Below are 24,561 nucleotides of genomic sequence, written 5' to 3'. Positions count from 1 at the left end.
ACCCGTGGGTTTAAAAAATAATGCTAAAAGGAAGCAAATGCAATGCCACTGAAGTTGTTAAGTTTCAAAACATTAGTGACTTGCTTTTATGACAGGTCTTTGGTTTTTGTTTTTTTAGAGTGTCATACAACCACAGCACAACACAAATTGACAAAATCATGCATGTCTGCATCCAGATACTTCTTCATGTTTTAGGAAATGATGGAGGATCAGCATCTTGTTCTTTTTATGTTGTTGGCTGTGTTAAGTCTTAGGGAGCAGTATGCTTCATATATTAGTCCTTTAGGTGAAATGTATAGTAGAAAACAAGTCCACAGGGTAGTTGGTGAGATACCTTCCTTGGGCCAGAAATGGTCATCACTTGAGTTTTGAATCTGCTCTTAAGTGTGCTGTTGAACACCTACTGCACAGTACTTATGATATAAATGATTAAAAGCTTGTTGCCATCCCCAGCTCCACCAGCGGCTTGTTTCTCTCTTCCTCTCCCCAGCCCTTCTTAACACCTGAGTGCAGTCAGTCTCTGCCTCAAGGACTGTGGAGCATCCTGGTTGAGCTTGCACGCTTTCTCCCCGTCATTATGGCACATGCTCCTTAGGGCACCCGTCGCATTCCCGCTTTGTCTAACACATCCTGGAGAGCAGTGTTTCCCTCTGGCTTCCCCTGATCTGGGCAGCACAGCTCCCTACCTCACAGTTGTATGCTTGCAGCAGCTGCTGTTGCAATCCAGTCTCCTGCCGATGCTCCAATTTCCCACAGCACTGGCTCTGTGCAGTGCAAGCCCTCTTACTGTCATTGGGAGACACAATAAATACAACAAATCCTGTTCTTAGACAAAAAAAACATTGGTTTCAAGCACGGTTCTGTTAATTGTTCATTTTCTTGTCCTGTAATCAGTTTGCGTTTCCTTAGCGGGAGAGTGAGAACTTAATTTGTTTATGCATGTCCAGCATCTTCCTTAGCAAATACTGAACAAACTGCTCGTCCTACACTAGGCCATGTAGAATGTAGGACCTTTCTAAAATGGTAAACACAAGAAGATCCTCATGTGATTCTTGATCCAGTCCCCTCCAATACAAAAGTCTGATTTCTAAAAGGGAAAAAAAGAGTTTCTTCTGTGTCTGCTCAGTAATGAATATGCAACTGATGCTTTACTAATATGTGTCACATTTACTTAATTTATTTCTGATTATATTTAAAGATATTAAATCAAATATCTCATCAAAATACTACTGTTTTGATGTCTGTCAAAAATGTACATAAAACCAGTTCTTGAAAACATAATAAACTTCACACTCATCACATTGTTTATTTTATCTCCAAATATGCCTTTCTGTGATAGAGGTAACCGACAGTAGGGAACTATGTGTGATGGGGTCATAATTCAGCTGAGCTGACCCTTGCAAATACCATGTAAGCAACAGTAAGCATATGGATTACATTAGTCCAGGGGGGCCCTTGATTTAAAGAGCATGAAGAAGTTGGAGAGAGGGATCTGCTTTCAAAGCTGAGGCAGGATCAAGAACTAAAGAAAAGCCATGATGCTGAAATTGCACATTCAGCTTTTTCCTGTTTCAAGATTTATCAAATTCTTCTTAAATTTCTGCTTTAACTTATTTTTCAACAATGCTATTGAAACTCCTTTTTTATTATCATAACATTTTGCTATATGCCTGCAGTTAAGCACTGTGAATGACAAATGTAGCTTGGAAATGAAGCAAACCCTGCATATTTCAGGTGGCCGTGCACCTTATAAGTATGCTCGTGGTGTGATTATTTTGGCTCAGCTTTGGAAATCAGTTGACAGAGGGGAAATAATTTCTTTCTGAGGACTACAGTTTTCTATGGATGGCTGAGAAGCCTGAACCAGCTACCTCTTCAGAGTGAGAGTAAAGGGCTCATGGGATGTAAAGACCAAAGTGCATAAAAGAGAGGTACCAAGGGGTAGGTATTACATTTCAGTGGAGCAGAAGTCCTGCTGTGAGCTTAATCAATAGCAATACAGAAATGGCATCTTGACTTCAGTCCTATGTTGCTAGTTTTTTTAGTAGAATTTACTTCAGCCTTTAGGAAAACATTATTTTTCCTGTCAGAGCCTCCAAGGTAATCAGCCTTGGTGAGTTACTGAATCACTGGTTGTTCAGAGTGTGCCAAACATCTCTAGTCATATCACAAACTTACTAAATTAAGTCCACATCCAACTCTGCCTCCATAGTGCAGTCAGCTGAATAACGAAGGAAAAGGACTGTATTTCTGGGTGAGCATAGGACGAGGTAACACTTAGAGCTAATGCTGCTTAAGTGGAGTGGTCTCGACTCCACAGCTCAGTGGAATCACAGGCTTACTGTGAGAGGCTCAAGTCTTGGGATGCTGTGAGGACTTGGCCAGTTTATGGGGAAATAGCAGCGGGGCTGCCTCTGCTCTGGGTTGCTGCTGCCAGCCCATGCTGTTCCACACCTCTGGTGGGCAGACACCTTTACAGGTGGTGGCTGCATCTGTTTTTACATCTACCAACAGCTTTTAGAGTTGGTGGATTTAACTCTGTGTTTCTTTCTTCTTGATGGCCTCTAAAAGCTCCTTCTCCTCGGAGTGTTTCTCACTTGCCAAAGTCAGCATTTTATCAGCTTTGTATCAGTCTGTGAACTGTACTTAAGTTTTCCTCAGAGCTTTCACCGGATGCTCCTCTGATGCAGTGGTGCTTTTATCTGAGGTCCCTATGGTGACTATAAATAAAGATGAACAGAAGGCAAGTTTAAATAATGTGGATACACCATTATCTCCAGTTTATGATCTTTTAACCCAAATTCCAGCCCATACCTCTCCGCACTGCAAGTCATTTTGAATTGATGTTTTCAGTAAGACATTGTGAGCTGCAGTATGAAATGTTTTATTAGAATCATCAATTCATACTACTTTCCTATGAAAAAAAAAAGAAAGAAATTCAAATTTTGCCTCATTTATGTAAAGAGTACTTGGAAAGATTACGTATAGAAACAGGCTTATACAAAGACTAGGAGGGGTTTTTTTGATAATATGTTATTTGAAGTGTTTTACTTTTGTGTATAAGCCTGTGTGTATCTTCACTGACACCCTCTTAATCCCTAGTAGCACTTGTCACCTTTTATCAAGTCTAAAGTAGCTGGCTTGGATTTAAGGATAATTTTATCTGTATCAGTTTCTCAATTTCTTTGGACCATAAGTATTTAATATGCTGCAAGCTATTGTAAAGACTTAGGACATGGGCAAGGCCTTACCTCTCTGCTAACTTCCCATGGCATGCTATAGTTATGGTTTTTCTGCCTTTTTTATTTATTACTTTTAATTTTTTGTTGTTTTTAAAAAATTTTTAGGTGTGTTTTTTGTGTCATCCTCATCATCATCCCCTCACCTGAAGTGATAGTGTAATAGAACAAATAACCTGTAGCTTGTTGAAATACCTACTGTAGTTTATTTCTGGGCTTGTAGAGAACAGAATTCAGTGGCTTGAGTAAGTTTTCCTGATCCTTTGTTCCTAACTTGATAGTAAACTTAAGTCATTGAAGAGGAGTGGCATAAAGGTGGCCCCAAAACTTTTGAGCAGATCCAGGGCTGTACAGAGAAAATTGGTGTAACTTGGAGGTGCAAGAATCATGGTAGGAAGGCAGTAGCTATATAGCTGTTTTGCAGTGACACATATTTCAGATAGGAAATAACTTTGGGTGCTCATGAATAATGTTCCACTGAAACCAAAGGTTTATGCTCATCTCATACAAGCCTCTGTTGTTGTTTTTTTAATGGAAATAATACTTTATTACTGTTGGCTTTTAAAGCTACAGAAGTCATTTACCACAGCTGCTTTCTGTGGGAGATTTAGTAACATATTTATGTTAATAGGAATTACAGATGAACAGTGTAGAACAGCTATAACTTTAGGATTTTATCCAACATCAGCTAACTATCTGCAGTGTTGGCCAATTAGATCAACATTCCTTTATTTAAATTACTCTGTTTCAGTACCTTCCTGTCCAGTAATGAAGGCATATCTTCAGTCCTGTCTGTGCTGCATAAGGGGATTTGAAAACAGTGGAACTGGAAGAAAACTCTGTATATCTTGGCTGAAAAAACTGATGTTCCTAGTCTCTTTTCCCAGAGTCAAAATTTTAAGCCTGTTGGTTTTGTAAATTCACACTGGTTTGTGCTGGACTTTTGTTTCTGGAGACCTTGGGATGTGTTTTTCCCACCGGTTCCATGCTGGCAGCTTTGGCAGGCACTGAAAATTTATGGGTGAAGGAAAAGCGTTCAAGCGAAGTGGAATACATAGGCAGCTGTTAACATTATCAAATTGAAATATCCTGACTACAGTGCAGCTCTGAAGATTAAAATCTCACTGTATTATGTGAGCTCAGAATTCAACTGTCAGTTTAGTAGCCATCATTACCATTAGATGTTATTGATTTGGTGAAATCGTGGAAATGAAGCACTGTGAGGGATGATGGGTGGGTCACCCTGCCCAGTCACAGGCATCTGGTGGTGTTGGAAAGCTAAGATATTATTCTTTTTAACATATTGTATGTTCTGCTCTCCAAATGTTACTCGATACTTCATAATTCCTTGAAGCTTTTTGGCCATTTATCATCCCGAATTTCAAGTGAAAACTGGGACCCAGTTCAAGAAGTTGTCTCTACTAACATGCCTTCACGTTCTGCTGAATCCATGGAGAGCCACGAGTGTGGGGTATGCTCAGGCTGGATTTGTAACCATCATGCCCATGCTGGTGTGTGATGCTGAGGCCAAGAGATGGGGCAGGACTCCTGTCTGTCCTGCTGAGACCTCTCAGCCTCCTAAGCAGGCTGGCCATGTTCAGACTCTGTGCTGTGAGGTGGTCCAGGCATCCCCCCACTACCAGCATCTTTGGGTAAAGCAGAGATACAGGTTTGCTAATCTCTGTTACCAAGTTGTTTGGAGAAAATAGTCAGCCCACTGAGGAATTCCTTTACTCTCTAAAATTATGTGAGGAATTTCAAGTGCTGGCAGGACACCTGGAGTTTTACAGGAAGAAACATTTTTGTTATATAAATAAAAATTACCCTCCAAAAAAGTAAGATTTTGCTTTTAGCATCCTACTATTTGTATATACGATGGTATTCTCCCAAACAACCATTTTATATTAAACCGAAGGATACTTGTTAGCTTGCATTTATAATCACTGTGCTAGAAGAGGGTGGGTTTTTTGATCATCTCCATGGTTTTGGCTGCAGAATAACATACCTTGTATAAGCAGTGCAATAAGTACTGAAGAAGGCTGTAACAGTAATGAAACTGAAAGTGTTCCATAACATGAAAGATTTTGCCATCTGCCACTTTAATATAAGTGGATTATCTTCCTCTCATGAAAATTATATATTAAATCTAAGATGGCCAGACAAAATAAATTATGGTTTAAGAAGTGGTGGAAAAGTAGCACAGTTAAAATTGAATTTGAGGAGTAGTTGATGGATGCTATAAAATCCTTTCTAAAGAGGTTTTTGGGAGAGTATCTTAATTAAAATATGTTGTAATAATTTTTTAACTTGGCTTCACATTTATCATAAAAACAACAATAAAAAGAAGCTAAGAACCCAATGCCTGTATCTGTAGTGGAATTCACATAGCCCTTTCTAGCTTACGTTAATCTGGTTTTGTGGAAGTTGAAGCATTAAAACAGATTGTTAATGCTTCCATCTGGGTCCTATTCTTTCCTTGCGAATGAGCTGAACATTGCAGCAATTTGTTTGTATTTACTGCCTTTCTCCTCAACCTTATCACCAGCTCTCAGATAGCTCAGGGAAAGAAAAAGCTTATCAAAACTTCAGGGCTGCACAGTGCTGAGAAAGCAGTCAGCACACTAAGACCCTGGCAGCTTGTTGCATTTGCATCCCTGTGGGTTTTTTCCTGTCTTACCATTTTCAGTTTTTGTAACAAGCAATAAAAAGAATTGATGATTCAGTGTGGGATGCAGAAGACTCACAGAAACTGGAATTGAGATGTCTTGACTTCTCAGAAATTGGCTTTAAGCACAAAAATATGAATGTTTAGAAAGGAGCAAAATACCTATTAAATGAACTTACGTAGAGATGATAGAAGATTGCAATGGGCACATACAGAGTGTTAAGTATATGTAGTATCCTACTTTTTTTTACAGATAAGCTATTCTCAATACTTTTTTTACAAAGCTAAGCAGTGGCACTGTGTAGGTAATGATTATAGGCTACTTCAGTGAATGCACAGAGATAATTTCATTTCTGTGAGTAGTGCCATTGACTACAATGGGACTATTTCCATATGTAAAGTTAACCTGGAGCACAAGTGTGGGCAAAATTGAATTGTGGGAAAGACTGAATATATATTTCACCTCTTACAAAAAGCGTCTCAGGTAACAGAAATATGAAAGGTCCATGTAGACCTTCTGTTCTGGAAGATCAGTTATGGATTATCTTGAAATGAGAGTGTGAAATCTACGTATAATCCAGCATTGCAAAACAACAGAACTGGAAATATAAGCAAAGACCCAGTTGTTAAGATGCTGTGTTCTTTTACAGTTATGAAAATCTTTTATCTAAGGCTTTCAAACACTTAGTGCTTAAGTGAGTGTTACATATTCTTTTAGAAAGGTGCTGTTAAGTATCATCACATGGAGCAGTGAGGAGATTATGAATGTCTGGTCAAGGCTCATGTGATGAAATAATGAGCATTTGCAATTCCTAATGCTGTCCTTAATGATGAGGAATTATCTGTCCTAATGCTCAGTGTTGGCTGTACGCCACAGGTTGGGCTCTGGCTGTGGCTGTCGCACAGAAAATTTGTTGGCCAGTTTTACCTTTTACCTGGAAGAATGGGAAGGCTATGGCTCTTCCCAGAAGATTCAAGACTGTGCTGAGGAAAAAGTAGATACTATCTACTAATAACACACTGGTCTCTGCAAAGAGAATCTCTTCAGGAGGTTTGGAATAGGGCACTGTCTTGCCCTTTTCTGTGGTCACTTACTCTGCTTCCCAAAATCAAGATACTCTTAGGCCTGATCTGCAGCCTCTGTTTGCACTGCTGGTAATGCAGATGAGCAGGATATTCTTTGCTCATCTACTGTAACCCTGGGTGTGTTCCCAACTGTACCAGCCAGCACAGCAGCACTTATAGTGTCAATAGCTTATTCTGTTCTGTGGATGTGAGTGAGACATCTCCATTGAAGCACTTCTCCACTACTATAACTGAAATTTCCTTTGAAAGACCATATTGTATAATCTTTCAGTTTTATGTACCAATGGTGAAGTATTTAAATATAAATATGCTAAGTTTCCAACATGTGGGAAAATTCTAAGACATTTCTGTGGTGGAAGGAGGTAGTTTATGGCTGTGTTTCAGAATGAGATTAGTTGCCCAGAGACTATACTAAGCATGGTATTAAAATGATGAAGACCTAAAGAGAACCCACCTCAACTGCTCCTGGAGGATCACCTTTTCCTTGTATTCCACTGCAGGAGCTTGGACCAGAGTACTGTTGAGCCAGGCTCACTCTGCCCATACTAGAAGGCTACTACTACCGGCTTTCACCCTATATCCAAATCAGTGAAGGGAAGGAAATCTGCAAGGAATCCCTCTGCCAAAAGAAAAAGCAGGAGTTATTTTTCCTTTAGAATCTGTGTCGGGACAATGTGGGGAAAACATCAACTTGCAGATGTATTTGTAAAGCTTCTCAGAGAAGACTGTTGTGTTAGCTGCATCAGCCAACCTTCTTTGCATTGATGCATGATACAGTTAACAACAAATTTTTGCTGGAATTAAAAGATTTTTGCCTGGGTTAAATGCTGTCTGTCCCTGAACAAAATCCCCTGCAGCAGCACACAGATCTGTTTTTACGCTTGGGCTCTTGTGTCAGAGTCATTGCCCTGAGGAGTGGAGGTCTTTCTAGAGGAGAGCTTGTAACTCTGACAGCAGATAATTCATGTGTAGAGCTGGTTTCTGCGTGAGAGGGAAAGGTGACTTTGGGAAGAACCTGCATGGCTCAGCATGCCCAGTGGTAGCATATCCGTGGGGCAGGCTCAATCTGCAGGCTCCTAGTGATGCAGACACCTTTTTTTTTTTGGTACTTTCCTCCGAGCAAAGTACTCAGAAATGGCCTGTCCCACATGCCACTAGGTGGCACTTTAGGGACATGGCAGTCGCTCGGTTTCGTTCATTATGCATGAGCTGCATCACCAGAACTAGTTGTCTCTTTGGGGGTTTTCCCCCTTTTTTTTTTTTTTTTTTTGGTCAGATATTTCTTTATTTTTACCAGCCCCTGCTCCGTTGGCTGCTGAGCTTTGCCATCCTCTATCCTGGCAGCAGGGAGAAGTGGCCAGACCAGTGACCCAGCCTCAGGCAGCGGGTACCGCAGCCCTGCAGCACAGCTGCCACAGCCACATCACAGCCCTCAGCTCACAAAAAATGTGTCTTGCATCACTAGGAACGGCGATACCAAACTGTTGGAAATTTCGGCATCATCCCTGCAATTTATATTTGCTTTTAGAGAGTGCAAAGTTTACCCTTTTTTTCTTTTTTTCAGTTCTCTTCAGTTTAAAGCAGTATTCTTCTGCAATGACACTATTAAAAAAAATAAATAAAAAGAAATAAAAAAAAAAGGGAAGAGAGGAAAAAGAAAAAAGGGGATTTTTGCTAAAGTTTGAGGTTTGTTTTTTGGTATTTTTTCTTCCCTTCCAGGCCCTTTATCTTACCATGACTTTTTCCACTTCTTTGCAACTGACATTGTAGAGTACTGGTCTATTCAATTTCTCCTACAACGTTTGAACACACTGGTTCTTCAAAAGCTGCATTTTTTTTTTATCTATACATAAATAACATGGTGTTGGTCTCATTTATTTTTTTTTTAATTCATTATGTGAAATAAGTCAGAATATTCATGCTTTTGATGCAAGTTTTACTGTATGCTCCAACAAGAGCGTGTGCACCGGAAACTTCCAGCCTGGCCAGGTTAGGGAGGGTTCTAGGACTTCCTGTCCAGGAAGGGTCATTAAGAGCTGTCTCTCATGTACCTTGTCACTGTTCTGGGCTGTGCAGCAAAGCTATACCATGAGGAATTTATAGTATGCATATTACATGGCTCTCTGAAAGGCTGGGTTTACTCTTGCTGTCCTTAAGTGAATGAAAGATTTGTCAAAGTGATGTGGACCAAATTTACGATGTGGTTCTGTTTGTTATTTGAGCTTTTCTATCCCCAAAGCATTCATGAAAGCCTTGCGGACTTTGCCAGGCTGCTGTTACCAGTGCTTAGAGCCTTCATTTCTTTCAAACACAGAAAAAGTGGTTGTAGAAATCAGAGAGGTTATGGGCTACTCAGCTTTGCTGATATAAAAAATGCTCTGTTGCATTCAATGGACTTTTTTATAGACAGAAAAAAGATTAGTTTTTTACCATTTCACTCTCATTGGACCAGAAATCTACAGTTAGAGAGGAAGCTCTTCAATACATAAACAGCTTTTCAGAATTCAAGTGTTAGTATTCAGTAGTGATTAAAATTTTTAAAAATCAAGATATTATTATTCAGATACTGGAATATTACAGCGTGAGGGGTTTTTGGGTTTTTTTAACCATCAAGTAACACTACAGTTGTACCACACTTGAAAGAGGGTGGGAGAGAGATCTTGTCAGTGAAAATACCTTTTCCCTCTCTCCTGGGGGATTTCACATGTGTTTTAAAAAAATAAATTCCAAATTTCCCTCCTCTGTGCACACGTTTGACACCATATGGTTGGAGAACAGCAGTAACCTGACAGAACCACATTTTCCCTGTACCTTCCTGTACAGCTCTTATTGTGTCTGTTATGGAAAAAATGAAAGTGGTATGAAAAAATTCCTCCTTTTTAAATATACCAAAATCTGTGCTTTCTGTCATTTTTGTTTAACTTACAGTTAAACACTGGTAAACTTGTGACTGCTACAGAGCTTGGTGGGCCTATGCAGAAACCTCTTGGCAACAGTGAGTTAGGTTCTTCAGTGTGCAACAAGTTATTATGGCTAAAATTCTGGTCCCTTGAAAGTTTGAGGTTTACCTCAGGCTTGGTTTTTCACTTGTATAGAAACGAGCCTTTCTTGTGGAGGGAGCAGAATGGCAGGTTGCCCCTTCTGCCTTGGGGCTCTTACCAGTGTGGCTCCCACTTGGCAGAAGCTGGGAAAGAGGAGAAGAGACTGTCTGCTGGTGCCAAGTGCCCTCAGCCTTCTGCTTCTACCTGCCTTCCCCATCTTGGAGAGCCAGCCCGTACTTTCTGGACAGAAAACAGCCGCACTGTGTTTATACCATGTTTGCTGCCGCGTGCCCACGGCCAGGCAGCTCCAAATCCTGCCACCCTTCCCTATGTTGTGCCCTGTCAAAAGATGCAGAGAGGTTTCACAAAAGGTAAAGCAAGGGATTAACCCTCTGTTTTAATTTGCTGCTCAGTCAGATATGTTGGCGGGAGGGTGTTTTGTTTTGCAGATGTGTAGACCTGGGTGGTGAGTGTTCATCCCAGTTTCTGTTTGAAACATGAGAAGAGAGGAGGGAAGATTTATTTGTCTGCTTTTATGACTTGTGTTTTCAGTAACTTTGCTGGAATTTTTGGTATGATTCATGCTTTCTCACTTCAGCCTTGCAAACTTCAAAGACAGGGGTTTACTCCAGTGAATTTTCAGCGGTTTCAGGTGATAATAAGGTGACAGGGTACATCCAAGATCTTTCTAGCTTTTATCCACCCTCCTTAGTTTTTCTCTAAGTATCTAGGCCATATGGGTAACTCTAGAAGAAATTATGAGTACTAGATTGTTTACATTTATCAGTTCCTAATGCTTCACAAAGTTTTCTTCTGTTTTCCAAGCACAGTAAAATGCAAGAAAATGGTTTCATTAAAAATCTGCAAAAGACATATGTCATCCATTCAGCTGTCACCCGAGATCTCCATTTTCCCTACTGTTGAATTGTAAAGTAACTTTTCTTTTGTGTGTAACATTTCCTTTCATTGACTTTATTGTATGTGACTGGGTGTAGCACTGACTGATTTGTTGTTGCAGACAGAGCAACCATCTGAGGTTGATTTACATCCTCAGATGAATAGACCCCCATCTCAGGCAGAAGAAAACAGTTCAGCAAAAAAGGTGAGACCTGCACACATTGTACCATTATGGAGTGATTTGCCTTCATCAACAGATGTGGTTGTTTTAAGTTTTAAAGCAATTAAACAGAGGGTTAGGGTTATGTTTTCACATGTTTACCTTCTGTGGAGGTCAAGACACTGGAGAGAACTGGGATCGTGTGTGACATCAACTCAGATAAATCATTAAGAAGCTCTTCATAATACACATTGATGCACGTACTTTGAGAGAGGCAGCTTGCCATTTATTTCAAAATCAATAGGAGAGCCTTAGGGAGCCTTGTGGAGCCTTAGGGAAGACAAAAAAGAGTTTGGTTGTACTCGACCCTTGTCTCGGTGTAGTTCTTGCACTTCTTGGTTTCAGTTATTGAGGATTTAATTTTGATGTAAACACACCTGTTTGCTAGAGGTCAGGATCTACCACTAAATGTACATAGACTGGGAGAGATTTGCTCAAGATGTGCAGTTTCTGATATGGTTTTGTATGAGCGTATCATTGTATATAGTAAGCACTGAAGTTGCAATGGCACTCTTCAAAGGGCCTTGCTTAGGGATGGACTGGCCTTAGCAGTGGCTGTGAGCATTTCCCCTCTCCTGATCATGCTCCCACCACCTCCTTCCACCAGCTCCAGCCAGAACAGGTTTTGACAGGGGGCAAATGCAGATTCTCGCCCCTCTGGCCCCTCCTGCAGCCAGAGAGCACCTGCAAGACCTTTGCTTAGCCCAGCCAAGAGCTGTTTGCAGGTGCTATGTGTAGTGTGTACCTTGCCCAGGGAGCACCATCACCCTTCTTACGCTAACGGGAGGCACAGACAAATGTCCAGTGTCATCATTTTCTGTATGTGATAGGGCTTTCCAGGTAGTGTCCTTGTTCTTCTAGTGTTCATCACATGCTACTTCTAGCCTGGCCCGGCTTCTTCTTTGCTCTGCTTTGTAGCCCTGCTGGGGAAATGAAGTCCTCGTAATCCACCTACTTCATGCTCACCCTTATCCCACCTGGATCCTTAAAAATGCAGTGAAGCCCCAGGCTGTGGGGTGTGGGAGGCAGGTTGTTGTTATGGTTCTGACCCACCTTCCAAAGCCTTGTGCAGCAACAGGCAGCCAAAGAACCTGTGCACAGGGATCTGCTTTTACGTATTGGATTATTGCTTACAGTATTGTGTTTGAAATGGCAGAGGGATTTATCCTGTGGATTTGGTAGGGTTTGGGCAGTTTAAGGTAGACTGGGATTGTGTGTCTAGCATCCCACCAGTTTATACTTCTAGAAGGCATACACAAGTTCCTCACTTGCCACATGTGGTGTTTGTAGGGACCTGTACATGTGCACAGGATTTCAGAGCATGGTATTACCAGAGACCCGTGCAGTCATGATGTGCTGATGTCCTGATCAGAACATCTCATAATATTTTTAGATTTTTTTTTTCCAGTAATGATAGAACTGTTTTTTAATGTTGAAACCCTTTTTTCCTTATAATTCAAATTCCTTTAATAATTGCAATCCTTCTAATACTAATGATTGATGGTTTTATGCTGGTTTCATTTTGTATCACTCATAGTGGTCTCTTCTTGTGTCAGGCTGCTTATTACAGTGTTGGTTTTTTTCTCATAATTGCTGTGTCATTAAATATTTCCCCGTTTATTTTTTTCTTATTTTACTAACATTTGGTCAAAACTTAGTAATGCATGTACTCTAGCCCAGTAAACTGTTCAATAAGAAAATTTGGTCTCTGGTTTTGTCTGTGGTGCTAAAAAAAAAACTTTCTCAAGCCCCTTCAACTTTTGAGTCTTAGCTTTCTCATTCATGAAATGAGGCAGTAATAATTATATCCCTTGTAAAACAAATCCAATAATAAAATACACTGAAAATTATATATTTATATTTCATATTTAAAACAGCTATAAGGCATTAAAACTGTTCTCATTGCTAAAGAAATGTCTTAATTTAAAATAATTAAAACTCTTCTTACCACTGAAGTCATAAAAATCCAAGACTCTGTTTGACCTAGAAAACCCACACTATTTATTTGATGTAATTTATCAAGAGAAATAACTGGCCTTCTATACTTCCAACACGTTAATTTTGCATGGATAATTTTATATATTTGTATTTCTAAGCTATCTTACATGTTGCTTCATGTAAGAGAGGAGGGGAGAAGGGAGAAACTCCACGCCAGATGTGTGAGGCAGTAAGATGGGATACAAGTGATTGATTCATTATTGATTCTTACCAACTGAGCATAATCAAAATTAAATCTTGCTTTGGTTTTAATGCTTTTGGGTCAACTGGGAGCCAGTAAATGTATTTATACCCCTCCCTCCACCTTCGCCCATTGCACATAGAGCTACACAATACACTTCTGAAGAGCCTGTCGCCCAGATGAAGACAAAACACTGGTATAATCATTTAATTCATTAAGGGACTACAGGAGTTATTGTTCCTTTTTCAAAGTCAGAAAAGTGAGAAGCTATTATCAAATTTGAATTAAGCTCTGTACCTCTTTAAATTATGAAATCTTAGTCCAGCTGTCAGCAATTTATGTGTCACAAATATTCCCCAACCTAATGATGGGACACATATGGCCTGACTTAATGTTGCTGTGCTTCTTCCTTTCAGGAGGTTGTTCTTGCTCAGCCGCCCTCCAAACCTGCCCGCAGGAAGCTCCGGACAGAGGCACAAGGGCTGGAGACCCCTGAGCTTTCTCCCACTATAAATGTGACTTCTTCCCAGCCAGCAGCCAAGGCTCATCTCCCAGTTCAAAAGTAAAAACCTGTACTTAGCATGCCAAACTGCACCATGAGATCTGATGTGGCAGGGTTTCCTCTTTGCATAATTCTGTGCTTAATAGTTCTGCTTTTGAGAGTGCTTCACTTGATACAGGTCTCTGAAATGTACATTGGTCTTCTCGAATGCAGACTAAGCCTGTAGTGACTGTTGGTGGTATTTGATTGATAGATAACCTCTTCAAAGGTGTCTTACTTCTGTACCTGGTAGACATGTCTGAAGAGCAAGCCTAGCTGTTCAACCAACATCTCTAACACAACTCCTTTCATATGTGAGGGTGTATGTTTTTGCCTTGTGCATATCTTCTGGAATTTTGGTCGTTCATTTGGACAGATATGACCAAATAAATGCCTGGGAAACTGAGTCATGAAGTTCTTGATGTTGGTTATATCCTTTTTTATTGCAAGGCACGTTGGAAATGAGCTTGCCACTGGTGTGAGTTGAGCCACTTGTAATAATCCAGTAATGGCCAAACCCAACATGTGTTGTTTGCTCTCATAAATACAACTGTCAAAGCTGTCAGCAGCAAAGACTTGTGTGTGTATTTAATAGCAGTGGAGAAGGGGCTGTACAAATGGTAAACAAAGGCACTTGAAGCCCTATTGGATCTGTGCATCTCCCTCAACTGAAAGACTGTGCAAACATTATACCCCACCGTCACCCAGAGCCTTGCAAAGACATCTGATTCAGCTTGAAACAAAACCAAGCTGCCCAAAGCAATTGAGCGTTTCTTGGCAAACTGTTTATCAGTAGACTGAATCTGTGCTGCATAATTGGAGATTAGAATAAGTAATAAGACTCCTAGGATGCTCTTAAAGTGCTATTTTGTGTTTTGGGAGTGCGTATTCCATAGTGGTTCAGAGATAACAGCATTTGTTAACATCTCAATCCCGTCTTGTCTGTATCTTTCCTAAAATGTTTAAATGGCCACAGACATATATTGCCCTGCTTTTATTTTTTTTTGCATCATCTATTACTTTATAGTCTGTGGAGAGTAGTTTGAACCAAAATAGTGAAGCAGAAAACTGACAGTTCATTGGAAGATAACAGCATAAAATCCTGTTGCTGTGCTGTGAAAAAGATTCTATTGCAAAGATCAGTGCCATCAGCTGTGTTAAGACAGAAGAGCTAATGGGGACTGTGTGCCACTGTGGACTGTATTTAAATAGGGCATCTGTTTTAGATCAAATTTGGCATTAAAGAGCTCTTTTAGCCTCATGTAAAACTTTAAAATAATCTTTTTGGACAAGGGATTGGATATTTAGCCAGTATATTCTGTATTTTCTTTCCTTTTTCCTGTTGTTATCTCCATTTCTTGGAATAGGATGGTTCTTACATACAGAGCTGTCTCTTTTTGTACCTGCCTAGCTGTCATTTCCTCCAGATCAGTTACCACAGGCTATGAAGTAATAATAATGAGCAGCAAAACAGATGAGGAAAGTCCATAAGCCATCTCTCTGTTCCTGTTTGTAATATCAGGCGGTTTGGGTGGAAATGACTGCTTTGAATGAAAGAAAGATTAATTTTTGAAGTAAAAAAACATCAGAATCAGCAGTGCTCCAAAAATCTGAGACAGCATTTTCATGCCTATGTCCTTTATTTCTGTATAGAATGATTTTTATATTTTGCAGTAGCCACTTCTGACTCTCTAAACTCTACAAGTGTCTGGAAACAGCTAGTGCAAAGATGCTGCAATAACCACAGCTATGCAGGGATTATTCTTAAGCTCAATGAGAATGCAGTGATATTGAAATAATCGAGACAGCCTAAAATGTTTCTGTCATTCAGGTTAACAGGTTGTGGCTGTTTTACTTTCAAAAACTCTACCTGATTCAGGCATCTAATTTCAAGTGTTGCCTTTTTCTTCTCTTGAATCCGTAGTTTGTACCTTGTCTTTGAAGCATAGTCCAGCGTGTATAGAGTACAGTCATGCAAAATGGATGGCTGGTCTTCTGGCATCAGCCACTGTTGAGGTTCTTAATTGAAATGTTTTGTATCTGTCTGGCAGACAGTCTTCCAAGCAGAAAAGGGCTATTCAGACTGCCATACGAAAAAACAAAGAAGCCAACGCTGTGCTCGCCAGGTTGAACAGTGAGCTCCAGCAGCAGCTGAAGGTAAGGAATGCATTGCAAATCAGTGACAAAACTCCTTGTAATCAGTTATGTGTCACCTCCAGCAGAGAATCTTGTTCATCCCCTCAGATGAGACCTATTTCATTCCTTCCTGCTTTCAAGAAGGGAAATATACAGTTGTATTGTATATGTGGGTAGGATGGTGCTTCCTGTGAAAAATTACAACCTATGAGCCTACAGCTCCGCTGGCAGCATAAGTCTAAAGAATGAACTTCATCTTTCTGAAAAGTTTGATGTGATGGTGTCACCTGCTGCAGAAGACCAACTCGAGCCAAGCTTTCTTGTCTTCTGATCAGTTATGCTACATAATTGTTTCCTGGAGTCAGGCATTTGAGATACATGGACCATGTTTTATGTGAGCATCTAACACTGATTTTTAATGTCTGCTGATTTTCCTTTAATGTGTTCCCAAGGGACTGTTTTCTTATAAATATCAGTTCTTCATTTTTCCATTGTCTTAGTCCAAATGTAGTACAGACTTCAGGTTTTCATCTCCTACAGCTTTTTCGTCCTTGCATGTTATGAACACGCTTGTCTGGAAAGGGTGGTGAACCTGCAGATGCACTTTTTTTTTCGGTCGGGGGAAAGTTTGATTGCATGTTCAACTTTGCTTAACGTAATTTCTTAACTGGCTTTCAAGGATCTCCCAAGAGAGATTGAGGGGGGATGCTCTGTACTGAAATCAGAGCAAAATATAGAACAGTAATTGAAATAAGCATAGAGATGAAAGCTTTTAATGACAGCACATTGCCATCATTCCTTGACTCAGGTCTTACCTGCTCCCATCTTCAGCCGGCCAGTGCTGTTACCTGTGTTTTACAGCAGGAAAAGACATAGAGGTTTGCCTAAGTTCACACAAGAGCTTGTCCTTTAAGCTGTGTTGCTGCCTGGAAACTTTCTGATAGAGCAGGGCTCTGCTGTTTTTATGGAGACCAGAAGACTTGATGGGTACTTCTCAGGCACATCTTACACTGAGGATGGGGATGGTTCAAGTGCACTCCCCTGCTGGGGCTCTGAGCCAAAGGGGGAACCAAAGCCTGGAGGAGGCATAGTTCAGCCCAGCTCCCACACTGGCAGGGAGCCCTTTGATGGGACGTCAGCGAGAGCTGGGTGCCTCACCATACAGGGGTAGCCTTGAGACAAGGAGAGCTTTCCCAAAATCACTGGTCCCCAAAGCCTTCATGCTTAGTTTCTGACTGAGACTGATGATCTTCCTGCTGCAGCAGCCACAGAAGTAGATTGCAAAATCTAAGTCTTGTTCATTTCCCAAAGGAAAGAGGCTGGTTGTAGAACAAAAAACTATCAAAAAGCAGTTTTGAAGGAAACCGTATTTCAAAATAGCCTGATTTTCTTTGGTAAAAGTGGTCATTTGAAGCTATCTTTGCTGCAGCCCCAGCTGTTCCACTGGCCAGTGGATGACTGCTCCTCTCTGTGGTCACCCAAGCACGTGGTTAAACCTCTGTGTTGCCCCCCTGTAAGGAGGAGGCAGCAGAAGCTGTGCAGGGGGTTGTATGGAATTGGTGCTGTGTTTTGAGACCACAAGGACGGTTACTTAAACAGCAGAGCCCCAAGCCTTGAGTCAATGCAAGTGGTTTGCCTGGCTGCCCTTTGCCAGAGCAGGGTGGTGCTTTCGAGCATCCCAAAAGTTAGAACACACATCTCTCCCTCCTGCAGGAGGTTCACAAGGAACGAATTGCCTTGGAAACGCAGCTGGAGCAGCTACGTCCTGTCACCGTCTTGTGACTTCCCGCACCGCTGTGCTGCAGCCGGAGCAGAGCACGTGTCCCGACAGCCTTGCAAGGAGAGGACCTGGGTGTGGCTGAGCAGGGTTTCTGCCAAGGCAGTGGGGAGGACCAGCCTTGGCAGGTCTCCCTTCACCCCACTACACGCGTTTGCCTTTGCAGGTGAGGAAGAGACAGAAAACAAATACCTGACTGCCAGATATTTCTGAGTGGGGTATGCTTTGCCTTCTTTCTTCCCTCTTCCCAGCCTAATGTGTAAAAGCAGTTTATCACTGAAATGAATAACCTAAGAGTATTTTATTTATGTAAAGAATTCCTGATTTATATGCATTTTGGCAGCACCTCCTGCCCCGCTCATTAAGAGGTACAGCATTCCTGAATTCCTGCTTAAATTGAAAACTCATCTGCTGAGGTGTGCTTCTGGATGTTACTGATTCCTGTAGGATTGTATCATGGTAGAGTACCCCTGGGTTTAACATACCATAGGAATAAAGCTCACAAGATGTACAGAATCCTTATCCTCAATCACATGTCAAATAATTATTTTCTTAGTACTGTTTATTATGCAATCATGGATGTATTTTAATGTTAGAGAACTTGTATTTTAGAAGTTCAAGGCATATGAGAGAACAGTAAAAAATACTAAAATTTAGTTATTTTGGAAATTAGGAAAAAATATCTTTTTTTGAACTACAGTTGTTTCTTATCACCAGTGTTTGATCACTTGCTTGCAACTGCCAGTGTCTGTGCATTCTTCTGGCGTATTTGAGATCACTGGTTTATAGCTTTTTCCTTCTTTTTTTTTTTTTAAACCAACAGTGTATTTCTAACAACAGGTTAAAAATGCATTCAGGGCATTTTTATAGAAGCTATTCTATGTGCATCTGTATTAGGCTGCTTTGTTGTCTTAACAGCTGCTGATATTTTTAAGGATGTGTACAAGAACTGTATTTCCAAAAGAAGAAAGATAGCAAAGTGCTATGTATGAGGCTATAAAATGTGTGATGGAAGTAATTGCCTTTTACAGCAGGCTTTTGTTAAGGTTCCTTTGCACATCAGTGGAGATGCTACTGATAGGATAAAGCTGCTAATGCCCATCTATTTTCTAAATGAAGAAGCAAAGATGAATTTTTAACCTGCGTTTGATCCAGGGCCAACTGAATCCCGTGGGGATTTTTCCATGGATGCACTGGTCAGTGGCTTTGGTCTCAGTTCTTGCAATGGAAGCTGGCTAACTAATATTGCTGTATTTTTTTCAGGCAATACTCTTAGATTGCATGAGTTCAGACATAATAATATCAGCCCTGCTCCCACCATGGGTATGATGTGCTTCGCTGCAAGGGAATGTCACCTACCTGTTATCCACCTTAAACATGCACATGTTTCATATCCTGTTGCTCACTGCCTGGCAGAAACAGTGCAAAAATTTTGTCCCTGTTGTTGGTGTGACACTTTCTCCCTGTAGCTATAGGATGGCCCTGGGGCTGAGAGGAAGGAGAAGCAGGTTTGAAGCAGCTGGGTAGCCTCTCTTCAGGGTGTATCGTGGAATGGCTGCCATGGCATATCAGAGGGCACCAGAGCAGCCAAAAGTTTTGTTGGGAGATAAGGGCATCAATGAGAACGTTTAAACTGATGAGGAAACAGTCTACTTTTGCTGGAAGGAATGTGGATGTGGAACATGAATCCAGAAGTCTGAAAGTGAAAATTGCCATTTGCAGAATTGCTACTGAAAGTGTTTTTGTGATACATTAGTTTTGATTCAACTAAACATCACTGTTTTCTCTGGATTTGAGACTTCTCTTGTGTGACTATTGCATAGCCGAGGTCAGACAGTCATTCCTGGTCAGTGACAAATGTGAGGAATGCAAACATTTCTGGGAAGCTGCAAAAGAGCCACTGCCCTCTTGCTCATAGTGATATTTTTCCAATTTATCATCATTTATTTAATTTGTTCGTAGTATTAGAGTCATTCTGGAGATTTAATGAGGCTAAGTGCTCTCTCTCTTTGCTTTTTAGTTCTTACGTTGTCATTTGGTTAATAAACCGTTACTATTTGATAGAAAATAATCGTATGGCACACTTATTTTTTCTTATATGGGTGATATTTTAAGGAAAGCTTTTCAATTATTACAAAGAAGTGTGCAGTGGAGGACTTTTTCATGTTTGATAGGAGCTTCCTTTGGAATAATCCTGCATTTATTTCACTTGAGTTATTCATGGAGTAGATGCTGTTCTAAGGAATTATGGAAGAGTCTGCTTACAGTGTCTTTTTCAAATGTCTCCCTTCTAAAATATGGAAAGTTTTTTCATTCACTGGAAATTATGACACATGCTTAGCCAACAATGAAATACTTACTTGATTGTTACTTTACCACTGGACTTAATAAATAAAATATTTAACCATCTCTGCATTTTTAGAGTTGCAGTTCAAATGCCCTGCTCAGCTTCAATGACTGTAATGTGAGTTGATTTGTATTCTTTTTGGTAAATGTCGGCTGTGATGGTGATACACTAGTTCACATAAAGAGTAAAGTGAAATATTCAAGGAGAAATGTTGGTGTGTTTTACATATGGTGCAGAAGTTACTCTTCTGTGTGTCTCAACGGTTAAGCATTGTGATAGCCTGTGCAAAATAAAAAGTGTGTCTAGTCTTGGGAAGCTGTTAGCATTTTGAAGAGAGGAGAAGGCATCACGAAGCGCTAGACAGTGCTTCTGGCAGTTGCTCCATGCAGCCATGCTCATGGCTACTGTTAACAGGCCTTGTCCAAGTTCACATCTAAATCCAGGATCACAGATTTTCTCAAAATTATTTTCCCTTTAGAAAAATGTGGGTGTAGCAAATCATAATTTCTTGCAGAAACCTTTGCTTTCTCAAACTTTGGATGGGAGATGCTCCTAAATTCAAAATCAGAAAGGGAGACATCACAGGCATTTTGCTTGACCTCCAGGTGAGTGATCAGCTTTAAGCCCCTGACATGCCTGACCAGAACAGTAACTAGGGTCTGCCTGTCCCAGCTTCCAGCCTGACCAAGGAGAGAGAGCAGATTCCCATACATAAGCTCTCACTGTCCTCAGTTCATGGTTTCTGTATGTACTGGGCAGAGAACATGCCCAGCAACAGAGAATAAATGGGAACAGGAGGTGGAGCTCGGCATCCTTGCATCTGAGAGGATGTGCTGACCATGAGCCCCATGCCCCATTCCCAGTCTTCATCTGGACAATTAAATATTTTTATCTGGAGAACAGGACTAGGCAGAGTAGATAAGGATCTTCCTCAGTGTGGGTGTAAGTGTGCACTCGTGTCTTCCTTTTGATTTTGTATTTCTTTATGGATCTGGTAATGTTTATATCACCAGGAGGAAGAGAGCCTGTAGAAGTTGCTAGCTGGGGAATGAGAGATGTCCATTTCCCAGTACCTTCAGCCTTCAGCATACACAGTCCTTGACAAGAAAATACATGGGCTTATGAAGCTGCATATTTTATTGACTAAAGAGTATTTTTTCAGGAAAAAAAATAAATCTAAGTGATGCAGTGTCTTTGAGAAGAGGTGATGTATTTTGAAGCTTTTTTCAGCTGTCTTCATGATAATGTGCTATGAACATATGCATTATGTTTTACTCTGTTACTGATTTTTGATATAAAAATTGTATTGCAAGCATTGTCATTGTTAATCTAAAAAAAATACCCCGAGGCTATTAAATATTTGAATTTTAATTTATAAATTAGTTAGCCAGATTTAAGTAATTTGTTTTCACAGCTGCAGACTATCCCCATGGTAAGCTGCAAAATGTATAGTGTTCTATACTATGCCCATCTAATTTTGGAAAATGTATGTGATATGAAGCTGGGTGCTACATTAAAATAAAAGCATCCAATAACGTCAAACTGCCTTGCTTTTGTGGTTTATTTAAGATGTTGATGGTGCAGACCTGCCAGGAGAGCAGAGACTGTGACTCGCTGTGGAAAAAGTACCGTGTTGAAATGCCTGACCTTCAGCTATGAAAGATGAAATCACTTACATTGGGATTGTGTGTGCACGATAGAGACAGAGAGAGACTTATTTAAAGTGAAATCATATTTCCTTAGGCTTCAGTTAAGTCAAAACTTCATCTTTACTTTGTCAAGCCTCACTTTGTCTGAATTCGGACTGAACTCTGTGGTTTAGCCCAGAGAGGAACACCCTTTCACCACCATGAAGGAAAAGGTGTTCCCAGCTTCTGTCAGACCCTTGGTTGGAGGGTGCCTAGGCAGGACCTGCAAGAGGATTCAAGCTGTTCCCCCCAGCACTCCTGCGATCAGTGTTCTTGGTCCCTCATCAGCTGCAAGAGCTGAAATTAAACTGGGAAAAGGAAACCATTTGAATAGCTGGCCTTTGTGGGCAGGGAGCTGGCAGGCAGCTGCTCTTTAACTAGTGTGATTTTTAAGAATTATGTCACAGCTGTCCAAAGAGCAGCGCTTTAAAAGAGGAAATAATGAGTGATAAATTAATTCTTCCAGCATTAAGCCATGACAAGGGATGTTTTATTGGCCTAAAAGTATGTCTCTGGTGCACGTGAGGCACAAGGCCAAGGCATTAAAAACTTGTAAATATCCTGTGGGGAGCTGTTCTCCATTGGCAATGGGATGGATTTAGATGGCTCCTCAATTCTTAGTTTTTACAATTAGATGATACTCTGGGGTGCCTTTATGCAAATCTAGATTGGCTCTCTGTATTTAAATTCACGTTCCAAATAATCTATCTTAAAAATGCAGCTTCCCACTCTAGAAAAAAGTTCTTAGTTGAAGGGGGAAAGAAGAGAAGTAGGAGAAGCTTCAAAAGCCATTTTATATCTGCTTTTTGAACTAGTGCTGCTTCACAAGCGTGCCTCATTTGGTGGGATGCTTACATGGTTTCTGCAGCAAAGCAGAATAAAGGAATATTAACAAAGAAGTGGAATCCCTGGGTATCTGTAGCCCATAGCCAAATCAGAGCTCTTTCACCTAGTGATCTCATTGCTCCTCCTGTTTTACTGTGCCCTCAAATGCACCTTGGAGTGGGAGGCCTTGGAACCAGCTTGCAGCAGGTTCTCAAGTCCTCAGTATTGCCTCAGGACCCACCATTTTGGTCATCCATCTGCAAGCAGTGGCATTAGCTGTTTCCCAGATGTGTCACCCCAGTAGTCCCCCTGCTAAATTCTGAATTGGTATTCCCAGTTAAATCCTGAATGGGTTTATGTTTATTGATTGTTAACTTAAATAGCATGAGGTAGAAAGAATGTCTTATCTGAGGACATTTTGAGGATGCTTATGCATCAGAAATGTGGTGGGCTAGACAAGACTAAGGCTGTATATTGCCATCTAGTCTGGGTTTTTTTTGGGGAGGGAGGGAGAGGGGATTTCTTTCCTTAGCTGGGCTGATCCCACAAGACATATCATCTTTTTATGTGCCATCCTTGGTTCGTGTAGGGAACTCACTCATCAGTGTGCTGTGGTTTTCCATGAAACATGGTTATAACAGCTGGCAAATGTGTAGGTAATGCCTCACTGCCCAGGCCCCTCCACCAGGGTCTCATTGCCCTCCAGAGATGAGCAGGAGTGGAGCAGTGATAGTGTGTCCAGCCCTGTGACAGCAAATGGCCTGCAGAGCCCAGCAAGGAGGAAAGAGGAGAAGGAAGCGATATGTTAGCTCTCGTAGGACCAGGATGGAGGGAAAACGTGACTCAAGTAATCATGCTTCTGAGGTGGAGGGGAGTCAGTGTACTTCCACCACCTTGCTTAGACCCCATACAAAAGAATAACATGCTCAAAAAAGCTCTGCTGGACACCTCACTATCAGGAAGCTTGGACATAGGGCTGCCAATTGGTACATGAGCTGTTCCCTTCCAAAGTAATTTAAGGAATTCAGTAGTCATGCTGTCTGCCACAGGTTTCAGTTGCCTTAAGCCAGCGATACTGGTGTCAGCAGACCAATACAGAGCATGCATTGTTTACTACAGTTTTCAGGCTCTTATCTGAAAGGAAAAGGCCAGCACATGATCTCACCTGGGTCTTGTTTCTGTTCCGTGCTGTTCCTAAAGGACACTGTATACTCAGTCAGAAATAGTGGCTTCCTGTTCAGTTAATGAGTTCTTAGAGCAATTTCCCTTCAGAGTAATCACACTGGGGGAAGGAGGTGTACACTTCCAAAAGTGATTAACCTTCCTGGTGGGTCATACTGGGAAGTGCCATTCTCTGCCAACAGAAAATCAACTCACTTTCGGGTGTCTAAACTTGGATGCTAAAGAGACCAGTGCTGCCAGAGTCATCAGTCACTTGAAGCTATCAGTCAAAATGTCTTCTGGGATTAAAAAGCTCTCCTTGGGAAAAAGTTTGTTTCCAATGCTTGGTACGATAGACAAAACAAAACAAAAAAATTAAACAAAACCAAAAGCACTCCCCCACTCACAGTAGAGGAAATAGTAGCACCTATTTTTAAGCCCATTTATTCTTACAGCCTTTCAAACTGCTGCTGCAGGTATGTCATCCTCCAATTAGAGCTGGCCATTAAGTGCACTTGAAACAATGTCAGAGTGAGAGCAAATAAGTTTGGGTGTTTGGGTTGAGTGTGGCAGGCAGTGCTGGACTGCAGACAGAGCTACTGCTGGACTGCAGGAGCTGAGGCAGAGGCAGGCCAGCAGCATCTTCTTCCTCCTCTGAATTTTGTCACCATAGGTAAACTCTAATTTGAAGAATAAAAACACAGCTTGATTTCCCCCACCTTAGTTAGAAATCTAACTTAGCTTAATTCATATTTTAAT

General features: G+C 41.0%; 1 protein-coding gene across 4 annotated transcripts in view; it reads left to right on the top strand.

The window, feature by feature from the left end:
- Positions 1-19,186, top strand: part of REPS2 (RALBP1 associated Eps domain containing 2) — a 92,898-nt gene extending 73,712 nt beyond the window's left edge. For 3 of the 4 annotated variants that reach the window (XM_032678911.1, XM_032678910.1, XM_032678913.1), the window contains exons 15-18: positions 11,050-11,133; positions 13,744-13,889; positions 15,920-16,025; positions 17,718-19,186. In XM_032678911.1, coding sequence (XP_032534802.1) covers positions 11,050-11,133; positions 13,744-13,889; positions 15,920-16,025; positions 17,718-17,786 — 405 coding nt within the window. In that variant the 3' untranslated portion in view covers positions 17,787-19,186. The remainder of the gene's footprint in view (positions 1-11,049; positions 11,134-13,743; positions 13,890-15,919; positions 16,026-17,717) is intronic. The other variant, XM_032678912.1, reaches the window with a different exon arrangement.
- Positions 19,187-24,561: the final 5,375 nt, after the last annotated feature.

The sequence above is a fragment of the Chiroxiphia lanceolata genome, chromosome 2 (assembly GCF_009829145.1).
Source record: "Chiroxiphia lanceolata isolate bChiLan1 chromosome 2, bChiLan1.pri, whole genome shotgun sequence".
Classification (NCBI taxonomy): Eukaryota; Metazoa; Chordata; class Aves; order Passeriformes; family Pipridae; genus Chiroxiphia; species Chiroxiphia lanceolata.
The sequence above is the reverse complement of the archived record's forward strand: the minus strand, read 5'-3'. Positions and strand labels throughout refer to the sequence as shown.